Consider the following 14,749-nt stretch of genomic DNA (forward strand, 5'->3'; position numbering starts at 1 on the left):
CATTTGTGATTCTTTAAAAAAATTATTTTTGCCAACATTTTCATGTATAAATTCATTTTCATGATTTAATGTTGCACTGTTTATAACACTATGAATGTGTTGAAATGGAAGCATGCTGCATTTTAAATAGTAACACTATTTACTAGATACTGTTTTATGTTTCAGTTTTTGCTTGATACTGCATTATAGCCTGTTATATCATGTGTCTCACTTTTTAATTCATTGCTGTATTTATCATTGAAGAACAGAGCTTGATGATGTGATGCTTCGTTTTCATTCGGATGGGGACACTGTGATCAAAATGTATTATGCTTCGTGTTTATTATGGAAAAGTGTCTTTCGTCATAGGTGTAAAGTTGTTTGAAATATTAAGAAGGGCTCAGAGTTATTGGGAGCCCAAACCTATTTTCATAGGTTACTATGGAGATCGTGGCAAATGTTGTGGGGGGGGGGCCTCAGGCCCAGAGGCTAGATACAAGTTTACTCTTATGACATCAGAAATAATGAAAGACATAAGTTTGATTTCCTCTCTTGGGCTGAAAAAAATTTTTTTTTTTCATTTAAATTATTTTCATTTTTTATAATATAATGTTTTAAATGCAATGTCTTTGACTTTCATTGCTGGCATTAGTTAAATTATGTACAGCTTCTTTGTGACTGGGGCTTGGTCTGGGAAATCATGTCGTCATTGCAACCACACCACTTCCATGGCATGCATCTTTAGAGGTGTAGTTGCACATGCTTGATATGTTATGATGCTCTTATTTCTTGCATAAAATTGTTTTAAATTATATTAGTCCTCTATCCACGATAAGACTTGGCTACATCATGTTACACCGTGTCATGTTGGAGGATTCTTTTCTAGAAGGACATGCAAAATGTTCATTCTCTGACAAGTGATTTTCTGTGCACAACTGCTTCAGATAAAAGAAAAACATTAAATTGTCCAGCTTGACACGACATGGTCAAGTCTCATCTTGTTCTTGGAGGACTTTGAAATATTGCATGACTATGCATAATGCTTATTTTTTATCTAATCATCGAATAATAATGTTGATACTTATGGAACATTGAAAATTTCTAATGAGTTTCGAAAGATAATGATGTAGAAATACACATGCATGCACACTTAATATTACACATTCTTATGCATGGCATATCATTTTGTTTAGTTCTTTAGAAATTTGTTCTGCATGTTCTTGCTACAATTTTATGGTGTACGAATTGGACTTTGTTTGCTAAATCTTTCTCTTAATTTTTTTCCAAACAATTTTATTTTACTTATTTTCTTTTCATTGCTGTTTGATAAGCATTATTTGTCTATAATGTTTTCCATAGAGAGGGAAAATATTGTTTATCTTAAGATTGTCATCAAGTGATGATGGCCAAGAATAGCCGGCACCGATCCATTTTGGAAAATCGAGTTTCTTCTGTTATTCTTAATGTGCTGGCTTGGGAACATCCCTTGGTCAGTGCTGCTGTTCTTGTTTCAGCTAACTGTTTGTTTTGGTGAGTTTTTTGTTTGTTTTGGCATGACTGCTTCTGTCCGATTTGAGTTTTTCCCCCGTTATTTTTTGTTTGAACGAAAATTGAAATAAGATACAAAATGATTTTGAAAATCTTTTGCCATGGGTCATGTTAAGTGCTTTTTATATGTAAAGTCTAGTTTTGCTTTAGTGAATAGTTCATTATATAACACTTGAAGAAAAAAAGACCGTACTATTTCATGCAGCATTAAAAATTTAACCTTATTATTTTACATCGTTTAGTTTGGTATATAATCTCCACTTATCAAAATATTTACTTTATACCATGCTACAGAAAACAATCCAATTACATCAAGGTATGACATAGAAATGTAAACACAATAAAATCAAACAGGATAGAATTATGTAATCAGTTTAAACACTTACATGGTTCCGTAAGGAAGTCCTCAAAAAGTTGATTTTTGTGGCAAGTAATTAAATTTCTGTATATTCGCTCATTTATCCACTAATGAAATTTGAGTCTTTCATGCAAATGAATTGAAACCTTGCTGACACATGATCTGCATAACACGAAACACTGTTGTATGTAAAACATGTTTGCTCCTGTCTAAGTGTAGGATTTTAGTAAAGAAATTGGATGCAAATATAACTGATTTAAGTGTGTTGTGTATAGGGCTTGACAAATTTAAAAATAATTTGGGCACCAGCGAAATTTTTCAAGATTCAAGTATATATTTTTTTGAGGAAACAAAAGGTGAGAAAGAATTTTTTTTCGGGACTTAGTGAACTTTTCCCCTGGGCTGGTAGACATGCTGATGCAACTTCCACAAATTCTGTATTAGCCTAAATTTAGTAATTGTACATAGAATATTTCAAGTGCCAATGTGCCAATTTCTTAAAGCACTTGACGTTCTGGGTTTATTGAATAACACAAAATTTATGAAATGAAATTTTTTTTCCATTTCATGTAAATAAGGTTCGACTGCGCAAAGTAAGAATGAACTGAAAATACAATTATCTTGAATGGTAGTTTGTATGGCCATTTGATAATAGCTAATTGAAATTCATTGTGTATCTTTGCTTTTATATCATAATATATAGAACATTATTCGAATAATGAACAATTAATCTGATGTATTTAAATGTTTTCAATTTCTGTATGTTCCATTTCAAGTATTGATAAATTTTGAAATTGCTATTTTTACATCCACACATGTATGTCTGCAATCGATCTTTTGGTGCTTAATTTGTTATTTCTGAAAATCCAAGTTACGATTTTCTAGTAGTGAAATTTCTAAATTTCAATTATGTTTTCTAGCATGCACTGATTAAAATTTTTTGTTTAAAAAGTATACATATGAGGATGTTAGTTGAAGTGTTCTCTTCTGAATTTTTTAGAGAATGAGAAATTATTTTTTCTTCTCAAGTACTGAAAAAAATACAAATTCTGTTCATGCAGTGATGCCTCAGTGTTTGATACTCGAACTCCTTGAGATTGTGCTGTCATTTGCTTACGCTGCTGTTTTAATTTTCAATTCTGCTTTCGTAAAAAAAAATTAAATTTCTTCATGCATTTCTAGATACTTTTTCAGTGAAATTCAAAAATCGGTCCAATGAGAAATCAATAATGCAGAAATCTCAGTTGTGCATTGCGAAGGAAGAAATACTAGATATATTAAAGAGCCAAAAGTTGCTGTGTATGACAAGTGTTGACATTCTTTATAATCAACTGTGGCATCTTTTATATAATAACCAGGGTAGATTGCTGGAGCTGAACTGTCTGCTGGAACCATGATGATTTCTGACAAAAATGGGTCTGGAAAATTAAATTGATTTAGATAAAGGCTGGTGGAAAGCAATCCAGTTTTGGATTAGGCTATGTTGAGTTTTTAAAATAAAAGATAATATAAAAAATAAAATGTAGTATGGTGTATTTCTCTCTCCTATGCTATTAGTAGGTCTTATGGAATGAATTGATTTATTCATTTATGAAATTATTGGTTTTTTTTGTTTTCATATAACAAAAAAATATTTTAACTGAATATTTTAACTTAAATTTTTTTATAAAAAAAAAAATGTTAACTTTTTTTTTTCTACTCAACAGGGTAGCTGTATCATGGAACCGAAGATTCATATCAGTAGTAGCATGGGTTTTGTTGTTGATCTATTTGTACAGAGTATGGGTCAACAAGATATGGCCAGAAATCAGAGGTTCTAATTTCGTTTTTTTGAATCCGTTTTATTGATATTTTTTAAAGCATTCCAACAAACTTGGAGTTGATATTCATAGGATTGACTGGTCTTCAATTTTTGTAATAAATTAATTTTCACAACCTGAATTTTGTTGATGGTCTTAATAAATTGTTTTTAATTATATTATAGTCCTCCAACCACGAGATTACTTGCCTATGTCACATCATACCATGTCATGTCGAAGGATTTTATTTTCTAAGACAAACAAAATGTAAAAGTTTGGTCTCTTACGAGTGATTCTTAATGTGCAATTGCTTTACCTAAAAAGAAAAAAAGTTAAATCGTCCAACATGATGTGACAGTCTAGTCTCATGTGCTTGAAGGGCTATATACAGTTGACTATCACTAATCTGGCACATAATTGGACCAGAGTGAGTTGGATTAATAAAAGTTTTAATTGAAATAATGCCTATCTAACTTTTTATACTGTTTATACTAAATACTATAAACTTGTGGGGGGGGGGGGCAGACATACAGTGACATGTTTTCCCATTCTACAGTTGCAGGAAGTCTTCCTAAAAACTCTGAATTAGCACTTGGTCAGATTTCAGAGTCTGCTGTACTTAATATTACTAATCGTATTTTAAATTTATATTCATTGGTTGACAAATCCCATGTGCCAGATCGACCAAAATATCTGTAGTGGCACCTAGAATTTTTTGTTATTGCTAAATTAAGCTTTAATTCTAAGGATTGGACTCTAGACTAATGAAAATTACACTAGCATGAAATCAGAAAATTTCAACATGGGAAGAAGATATCAAGTTCTGGAAAGTAAAAAAATAATATAATTTAGGATTGTTTTTCTTGAACAAAAACCATGCTTGGCTCCTAAGAAATTTGACTGGCACCTAAATTTTCTTTTGATTTGTCAGTCAAACTCTGCTTAGTATTAATAATACACTATACTTGGTACAGTTGACATTCATTTTTATGAACCTAAAAGAAAGAAAAATGTCATGATGTTCATACACAAAGGACTAGTTTGCAAACAGCTCAATTTTGGGATGTCAAGCAGTGGCTTATTTTGTAACACTGAATTTTTATTTATCCCTACTTATACAGTTTTTTTTATTGCTTTACAGTGCCACCAGAAGAGGGAGAAGCTCAATGTACAGAGGAAGAGTATGCATATTTTTATCTATCACATAAAATAGTGTCTGAATCATCCACATTAGCAATATTTCATTCAGTGAAGTCACTCTGTTCTAACTCACCTGTTTCCCTGAAACCCAGTTTTTTAGGAAAACATGGGTCCTTACTGAATAAGTGTGTGTCATGGCATGCACAAATTAAATTTTCATGTCTTTCTAGGAAATTTTAAGTAGTATACTATTTGAAAGATGAGAGTGCATCAGATACTTCAACTTGCATTAATTACCACGGCAACCCTTACCCAATGCAGGGCCCCACTGCAAAAATAATAGCTGAGCCAGGTGCATCTCAAAAACTTTGGGGCACCAAGAATGTTTATGTCCTTTGCCATGGGAGACAAGGATCAATATCTATTATTTCAGAATATATAGAAATACTGAGAAATATCCATACAAAAAATTGAGTATTTAATTATATGTGAATTAACACAAATCGATGTGTATTATCAATGTGTATCATCGTATCGCTGTGATTCAGCGCTAAAGATAATTTTAAACTAATGAGAGGAAACAATTCTCAAAACTAATGAAAATTTTAGAATTGAAAATAATTGAAAGGAATAATTCCAGAACGTATTTGAAAATTCAGAGTTAAAGGAAAAAAGAATTCCAGAATTAAATTTAGAATAACAATAATAACAATTGAAAGAAATAATTTTAGAATTAATGAAAAAGGTAATTCCAGAACTGATAAAAATTCAGAATCAATGCATGAAATAAACAATTAGAGGAAGCCTCCAATAATTTACTGTGATAGTTGGGACCTCACCAAGTGTGGGGCCCAGTGAGACTGCACCTGTTTCACATTCCTAAGGATGGCTCTGTTAATTACATCTGCAAAAATTTATTGAAAGCCTAATGTATTTTTTATTCACTTAAACCTTGTTATAAGACTGTATATCTGTTCAGGGGAATTTGTTAGTGTTAGTAGACATCCATGTCTGATTCAAACCCGGACCTGCAGAGAAGTTTAGCACGGTAACCAGTCTGTCATTTGTTGAAATTTTCAGCCAAGTCAGTGAATACAGTGGTGTCTTCAAGTGTAAGTAATAGAAGTTGTAATGTTGCCAGAGGCTTCCAGAGAGAATTTTCACCTGTGTGAAACATCTTTGTAGTGCCCTTTTGGTACATAAGCCACACTTGGAAAACAACTTCAAAATGCTGGCTATTTTCACTTGCTCTCAATTTATTGACACATTTTACAGTTTGTCCTGTTCAGTGCATTTATAATTTGAACCTCAAAGACAACTTTTTTTGTCACTTTCTGTCAAACTTCTCTGCCGCATGGGTTGCATGTTCCTATGAGGCCCCCCCCCCCCCCTGCAAGGCCTATACAAGAGAACACGTTCATTGGCTGTGATGTAAATATTATTTCACATTGCAGGTCAATGATTAGGAAGTAAAAAACGCTTTTAAAGATATGTAGTTGACATGGTTGTTCCAATAAAGGATACCAAGGCATTTAATTTACGTAACTGTGGATATAGTTCAGTGATTAATAGAGTAGGAAAATGATATTTTGCTGAAGTAAATACAATATTTTAAACAGAGAATACACCAAAGTATTTACACTAAATCCTGTAGACTTGCAGAACTGGGAAAATGTCAAATGACTTATACAAGAAATAGTGGCCACAAAATTTCTAAGGTACCCCCCCCCCCCATACATTTTTTTTCCTGTGAGGTCAGAGAAATTAAAATTCATGAAAAGTGTTTTGTTCCTGTTTGCAAAAAATGGTTAATGAATATCAGTTACCCACTTTCTGTGATCTTTGCATAGTACTATTTTCATTGTTTCCTTCCTATTTTCTGGGCTCAACTGAGAATTTTCAAAAACTATCTTTGCTTCTGAGAATGAAAATTTTATATTAAAAATAAGAAAAAATTCCAGCTCTCTGAGACACCCACAAAGAATTAAAGAAAGCTATCTAATCTGTTGGGCCATTCCAATTATACGAGCCAGCCTCCCATTTTGAAAGTCTCTCTGCAGTGAGCATGCAGACCAACATAATACTCACGTAATGAATTCAAGCACATTCACCATCTTTATTTCAAAATATGAAACACAGATAACCACTAGTAGGAGCACAAAACCAGCACAACTCTAACAACATAAATGTGTTAGGGCCATACATATACATACGCTCACACAACATGTTCCGGCGTGCACTGATTTGTTAGGAATTCTTCAGAAATGTATATGAAGTGCATGTTCGGTTAAATGGTAGTAGCAGGGCCTTCCAATGTGATGCTTTGTTAGCTTTGTAGGGCTTCTACTATATACCATATCAGTAATTTTTTATACCATTATTAAGTTTTAATGTCTCTCAATTGCATGTTACTGATCTTTTAGTTAGATTACCTGATTTATACTCTCATTGTTACATTTTCTATTCAATCATCTGGTTTTTTTCCTCCACTTGAAAATTTTCTTTACTTGTCTTAATTTTAGTATTTAACTTTTTCTTTTTTCTTGGTTTTTGCAGGTGGACCCCAGTACACCCTAACTACCTGAGTGTACCAGAATTGCTCGATCATATCAATGCTCTTTGGGAAATAGTTGTAGACTTTTACAAAGGCTGCTTGAAACTTCGGGAAGTATCACCTGGCCGGGTGAGTTATAAAAATTGATGTTTCATCATTTTTCCTTGTGCTCTTTCTTAGAAAATACATATCTTATCAACGTTCTTTTTTCAGAATTTTAATATTATGCAGTGTTCTATCTAACTTTAACTTGCTAAGGACATTTATTTTTCATCCAAATATGATCTATTTTGATACATGAAGATGCATTTAAAAAATTGGTAAAATGTTGAAAGCAAAAATTCTAATGATTCGACTACCTGATTGTGATTGTCTAATGTTCATCTGAAATAATCTAATATTTTCTTTTGGTTCGTCAACATCTATCACTACGAACAAGAGATGCTGAAAGTCAATTTTCTTTTCTTTTTTTTTTACACAGCTTTATGCGGAGCATAATACTGTAGTTACCGAGAAAGGAATCCTGCTGATGGCAGAAATTTTTTGTTCTGACAGTCTTAACCGAACATTTGAGTTGTTTTTGAAAACCTACATTATCTACTGTAATTGTTGAAGATCTACCCTGTAGGAAAAATTATTGTGCAGCGGTTTCGTGTCATTATAGCAGAAGCACACTTCATTATTATAACGGAAGGTGGTGTTTAATTTCATGATTTGGGTATGTGGGTGGTGGTCAGAAAACCTACATGTAACTACAGTAGAAAACAATTGGATTGTGCTACCATTCTTAAATACTGAGGAAGCTTTTACATGCAGGACACAATACCATTTTCTAATGCTTCTGATTTTTCAGCTTTATTAAAATCTTCCAGTCAGAAATCAAATTCTAATTTTTCGTGTGTTCATGGAAAGATCCCCTAAAAGTTCTAATTGTTTTTCGTTTCAAAGAAAAATCTCTAAAGAAAATATTCCTTTACTCTTTGCTATTCTAAGCTGACCACGTTTTCTCTGGAAAAATATGAAAAATCTTAGGATTTCAAGAACAAAAAATCAGTAATTGTTGCCAAATGTGATGCCAAAAGAAAGCAAAGTTGCAATTATTGCTAAAAAAATCAGGACCTCGAAAAATGCATAAGCAAAAATTGGATTTATATAGTCGCCCATTGCAATCCCAAGGGAAAAAAAATCCCTGAGTTTTTCGTTTTATTTGTGACATGTTTCCTTTGATGCGAAGTACAACCTCTGACAATAAAGTTCGGTGAATAGTCCTGTAATATTAACGTAGATGAAATGTTAACAAAATTTGCCTTACTATCCTTCGAAATAGTCACCTCCCATTACTATGCACCGCTGAGATCTCCTATACATGTCCTGGAAACTTTGCAAGAAGTCTTCTTTTGGGATGGAGTTCAAAAGCCTCGTCACGTTTCATTGGATGTCAGGAATATCGTCAAATCTCTTTCCTTTCAAAGCGAATTTGAGTCGTGGGAATAGGAGAAGTCGTCTGGAGGATTGAGATCTGGCGAGTATGGTGGATGTTCAATTTGCACCACCCTATTTTTTGCCAGGAACTGTTTGACGATATTGGCTGTGTGAGGGGGAGTATTGTCATGAACAAGAAACCATGAACCTTGTTGTGCATACTGAGGTCGTACCCTGCATAGGCGTTTCATGAAACGGGTCAAAATTTCAATGTACCTTGCAGCATTCATCGTCGTTTCCTCAGGTAGAAATTCCTTGTGGATTTTCCTGTTCTCAGTTAAGAACCAATGCACTAAACAAGCACAAACAAGTCTTTCACGGAACACAAACGACTGGCGGCAGATGGTCAACACCTGCCGCTATGCATGTGCAGAGTTTTGCTTCGCCAGTGTTGCCAGATCGGCCGTTCTGACTTCATTCACCGAACTTTATTGTCAGAGGTTGTATATTATCACACATGATAAACTAGATTTTTCTAGTATGCAAATTGGCACCTATGCAATACCTAAAAGTATTGTCAGTAATATGGGAAAAAAAGGTTGTTTAGTGAGCTAACTAATGTTAACAGGTAGTAGCAGCTGGGTAAAGGGGGGGGGTGGTTCAGATGGTGAAAAAAATCTGATAATACCACAACAAGCAGTCAGGAAAAGAAAACCACAAAATTGGATTAACAGAGTCGTTGAAGAAATGTTTGAAAAAAGATTGAGGGGAAACAGCGAAGCTAAAAAAGATCTTTGTGGCTCTCTGAAAAATATTGTTATAGAGGGGATTATATTGTAGTGGGAGATATTGTATGGAGAGGAATTTAACATTAGGATAAAGGCAATTTCTCTCAAAGTAGATATGGAAATATACTGAGAAATTGAATTTTCTGGATTTTGCCATCCATCTGGAGATTTACCATCTCTTCATAGATATGGAAAGTTATCGTTGTAGAGGAAGTTATTGTTATATCATTGTAGCGCGGTTTCACTATAAAAATTTATTGGTTACAAGACACTTTTTTACATTTGGGGAAATTTTTTTGCTGACCATTATTTGCAATCTCTTGCATCATTTGCAAAAAAATTAACAAAATACTCTGAATAACTCAAAATTTACGTAAATATTTCTCGTCTTTATTGCTTTGTTTCTCAGCTGCAAAAATGTATATTTTTGTCTTGAGTTTGAAGCAGCTTCTAACATGCACATGGAAAAATATCTTTAGTATATTTTGATGCCCAAAAGCGAGTCAAATTCGAGTAAATGAAAAGTTGTTCAGAAAGTAAGGATACATTGTATTATACATATTTTTTGCATCTGTTAACAATGCTGACTGTGACCATGAGCTTTTAGATATCCTACCCCAGCATGGTTTTTCATCATTTCTATGTTGAGTCTGATTCGAGCTGCAAGTATCTACAGTGGCTGTGATATAGTATGATTCAGAATCCTGCTGATTGTGAAGTGTGCTCTCAAACGTTAGCACCCAGTGGGTATTTCACAAATAAATTGTTTATGTTTATGTAAATCCCTATAAAATGAAGTGACAAATGTAATGAACTGATGCTTTAAATTCTCTACTGGCTTGACCTCTGGAGAAAGCTCTTCATGAATTGAAGCAACAATAATTGGTAATTTTGTCATCTGCGTTCATCAAAACCAGAGAAATGCGAAACCTGATTTTAAGCAAAAAAAATCACTTCACAAAAAAATCAATTCACGAATGTAATTTCTGTTTTTTCAAATGAAAAAATAATTTTTCTGATTGACTCCCAGCATCACTAATGCATAATGTAAATGCATGTTTCCGAAACTTCCAATGCCTTTGATCTATTCAAAACAAATGGAAGGGAACGTTGACAAGCAGTGTCTGCTGGCTTCATGACAACGCTTAGACTTGCACAGCAAAATATCACCAATATCTATATCGCCACCTTGTATGGTTATCGGATCCAAAAACCGAGAAAGGAAGACTCCTGCTCTCAAACCTTTAGTAGCATCACTTTCCCAATTTTCACAACAGATTGTGCCACTATTCTGACCAATAAAACTGACAACAATAATTTTTTCCAACTAGAACAGAATTGCTAAAAAACAGAAAAATTGTGGGAATTTCGACTACTATTGGTCAATAAAAAACCACGAAAACATGTCAATGAAAAGATATGTTTCAAATTGGGGAAAGAAATTTTCCTAAGAAAAAAAAAATTTCTGAAAAGGATGACAAAAGGGTAAATTTTCTGAAATGTAGGAGAATGTTTGAAATGTCATCAAAAAGGAGGGCACATCCGATAACGATACAACCTTATTTAGGATGTCTGATTAAAACAGAACCACCATTACAACCAGCATCAACTATAACAGTTATTAATCAGTTATTGTTTTTTACATTATCTCCATAAAATATGAACACCATTAATCATTCGTGTTTGAGAATTGAAAAGGACAATTTTGATTTCCTTAAAATATCAAAGGAAAACATTTTTTTTGGTTGTATTAAATTGTTTTTTTATAAAGTTCATTCAAAATTGTATGTATCAATTGTATCATCACAATTTCAAATAGTGTTTTTTATTTATTTTTTATTTTTTGGCATAATTGCAGTTCTGCATAATTGGGTCTGTACTTTGCTTTTGGCTCGCATGTTTGGGCTATGCTGTTCCAGGGGTTCTTCTAGTGTATTTTCTAGGTAAGTTCCTTGTAGTAAAATTCTATTTAATGGGACTTTCATAAATTTTTTTTTCAATAGATTTCAATGTGAAACATGTTGTCTCATAATGAAACAATATAAATTTATTTAACTTCAGAACTGTGATTGGAAAAAAAATTAGTAATCAGAAGTGGAAATAAACAAAAATATTGCATGTATGTATTAATAAATAACTCAATGCACGCTGAGTATAGAACAAAATAAGGCATTACTCTTTGTACGTATTTATAAATGGTGCTGATCATTTCATAACTTCATATTTATATTTGCTGCACTGTGAACTGTATATGAAGCCAAATTTCAGATTCATCAGCAATACATGTATTCTACATGGCTGAATGAATGAATGCCAGAACTTTGCCACTGGACTTATCCCGTATTCAACCTGGCTGTGAATTGAAAGGGCTTTTTCTATCAATACACATCATTCACTCCTAAATAGATGTAAGCAAACATTCTTAATAAAACTCAGGGTGGTATAGGTCCTACGGTGTAATTTCTCTCTGGATCATTTTTTTTTTTCAAAATTTCTGAAATTTATGCATTTTTTATCCCTTACACAGGGCAGATTTTTATTGCAATAGTTACATAACATGAAGATTCAGGCATTGGTCAATTTCATTTCAAAGTATAGAACACAGATGGCTGCATCAGTAGAAAGCTGGGCTGGAAGAGAAGTCCAGCGGCAGAGTTCAGGCCTTCATTCATTTGTTCGGCAGATCAGAACATGAAATATGCATGACTCTGACAACATGAATGTTAGGGGGCCATACAATACTCTCAGAACGTGCTTTCTTGCATCTGACAACATGTTATATTTGGAGGTTGTTTGGAAAAAAGTTCTGCTTTTCAGTATGAAGGCATGTTTAAAACTGGAATTTTCAGTGAAGGTTTCTGAGATTGTGACCTCCAGTTGCATCCATTGTTCGGGAAGGTTCCAAATCGCATAAGTGATGGATACCTGGTTGCACCTGATTCTTCAGGTTCAGCATGAAGATATAAGTTCGCTTGTCTGTATATTCTCTCCTTATGTTAAGAAGTCATTTTTTATAAATGACTATTAGGTGACATGTCTTTTTCTCAGTCAGAACCTTTCATACCCTTCGTCCTCAATCTGGATTCCAACAGAAATGGAGGGATCAGTCATGTAGCAGTCACACATGTGCCACTGTGTGGTCATAAGGGATACTCACATCTCAAGGACACAAACCTCACCAGCATCAGTGGTGGTCAGCTGAAGTTGGTTTTTGGTGTATTCGGGGTGCCGCTGTGATGGTCAAGTGGTCATAGTGAGACCGACTCGCATCACGAGGATCCGAGTTTGAACCCCACAGTCACCACAGTGGAGGTCAGCTGAAGTTCGTTTCCTGTGGTTCCCAACTTCGAGGTGCAAATGCGAGCTGATCTCCTCATTAAAGTCTCGCCACAGGGAGCAACATGCCTACAACGATAAATCATTCAATCATTACACTTCACTCATAATTAGAAAAACTGGTGGTAGATGGCAGCACTACACATAACAAGCATTACACAGAAACAAACTTCATGCCAGGTTTCACTACATGCTCATTCCAACATGTACCAATTCGTTAGAGGTTCCGCAAAGGAATATGGACAAGGTGCATGAGGTGCATGTCTGGTTTAGTAGTAGTGGTGTATTCGGGTGTGACAAACTGTGAATGTGTGGTGACTAACATGATTTTTCCTCTTATATAAAGTGCTTTCAAATCTACAAAATTTTCCGTGAACTCATTACTGAGAAGGGTGTGTTGGCTGGACTTTGAGACACTCAAGTATTTATCAGTTTTGGGGTCATATTACTAGCCCAAGCTATTTCCAAGTTGAGGCGAGACAACTATATTAATAGGCCTAACTTGTTAACATTGAATTAAGATTGGTAGGTGAAAAGTGGCAGTTTATCACAGAAGCGCAAATGTGAGCCAATCTTTCCCATTAAAATGTCTCGCCACAGAGCAGCATACCTACAACTGTACAAATATTCAATCATTGCACTTCACTCAGTTTCTGAAACAAATTGTATTGCTAAAAATCAATGTACAATACTAGATACACACTCGGACTATAAAGGTACACATTCACACTTCTGGCACAACTTATTCTGTAGTAGATCACCTATGGCAATAGACAGAAGTTATGCTCTGTTTGAAAGAAAGTCACACACAGGTATGTATTTGGCATCCCTTTGTTTCTCTTGCCATAACAAGATGATAATGCCAAGTTCTCTAATATCAAGGGCCAAGATCAATTTCGAACACACTTAAAAGCAGTTTTTGTTGATTTCTTTGCAAAAATTACAATGGCATTTGGCCCTATATTGGATGAAAAATAACATTGTATGATTAGAAGAAAATTTTGGACTCATTGAACCTGTCATCATAATGGAATGATCATAGTACTGCATGGTAGTTACAATAGGTGTTGATTGTATATGCCAGGGGTGCAAAAATGCTCCACGGGTCAAATGCAGCCCGCAAAGGAGTTTCATTCAGCCTGTGAAAGTTGTTCCAGTAGAAAAGTGTCAATACACACACAATATAATGAATACCTAGCATGACCATATTTCCTTCATAAGAATACATGAAATTGAGATCCATACGAGACATTGCAATATGGAGGTTGTCAATTATATCCAAAAAATTGTCAAATGCAAGTGAAGTTGCCAACTATCGCTGAAATTGCTGAAAAATCACCAATGGTGGGAATAGAGGGCTGCTGCAAGTCACAATAGGTAAAACTGCAATTCACAAAAAACATGTTTGACAGATATGCGAGATGAATTTTTATAATTGCAATTAATGCGAGTCTTAATAATCACAATGTAATTTACTAGCCATAATACCTGGCACTGCCCAGGCTTTCTTCAATTACTGGGAGGATTGAAGTGACAAACCATTATGAAGAAATAAACTATTATACAGGCAGCATTAAAAAGAGGCAAACCATTGTAAAGGAATGAATGTCTGAAACGCATTGTTTGGCAACCATGGTAACTGAAGTAAACATTCCGAAAGTGACTGTTGGGACCCAGGAACCATTGTTGCCCTATGCTTTTTTGCCCAGCTCTGACAAACTTTCAAAGTAGCCTGTGATTCAATCCCAGTCCTGTTTAGTATAAAATTTGGCAATGGTCAGTCTAAAATTACAGATTTGTATAAAGGACAAACATGCATACTTTC

At 34.2% G+C, this 14,749-nt stretch overlaps 1 protein-coding gene across 2 annotated transcripts in view; it reads left to right on the top strand.

Moving 5' to 3' along the window:
• The window catches only part of LOC149078581 (reticulophagy regulator 3-like), a 33,637-nt gene that overhangs the window by 7,038 nt on the left and 11,850 nt on the right, over positions 1 to 14,749 (top strand). Inside the window, exons 2-6 of one of the 2 annotated variants that reach the window (XM_089240694.1) lie at positions 1,339 to 1,509; positions 3,592 to 3,698; positions 4,826 to 4,865; positions 7,381 to 7,507; positions 11,447 to 11,531. In XM_089240694.1, the coding sequence (XP_089096820.1) occupies positions 1,379 to 1,509; positions 3,592 to 3,698; positions 4,826 to 4,865; positions 7,381 to 7,507; positions 11,447 to 11,531 (490 nt within the window). In that variant the 5' untranslated portion in view covers positions 1,339 to 1,378. The remainder of the gene's footprint in view (positions 1 to 1,338; positions 1,510 to 3,591; positions 3,699 to 4,825; positions 4,866 to 7,380; positions 7,508 to 11,446; positions 11,532 to 14,749) is intronic. The other variant, XM_089240693.1, reaches the window with a different exon arrangement.

This window comes from Pholcus phalangioides, unplaced genomic scaffold (assembly GCF_987345545.1).
Source record: "Pholcus phalangioides strain wild (caught in Gottingen) unplaced genomic scaffold, Ppha-v1.0 ptg000013l_1, whole genome shotgun sequence".
Lineage (NCBI taxonomy): Eukaryota > Metazoa > Arthropoda > Arachnida > Araneae > Pholcidae > Pholcus > Pholcus phalangioides.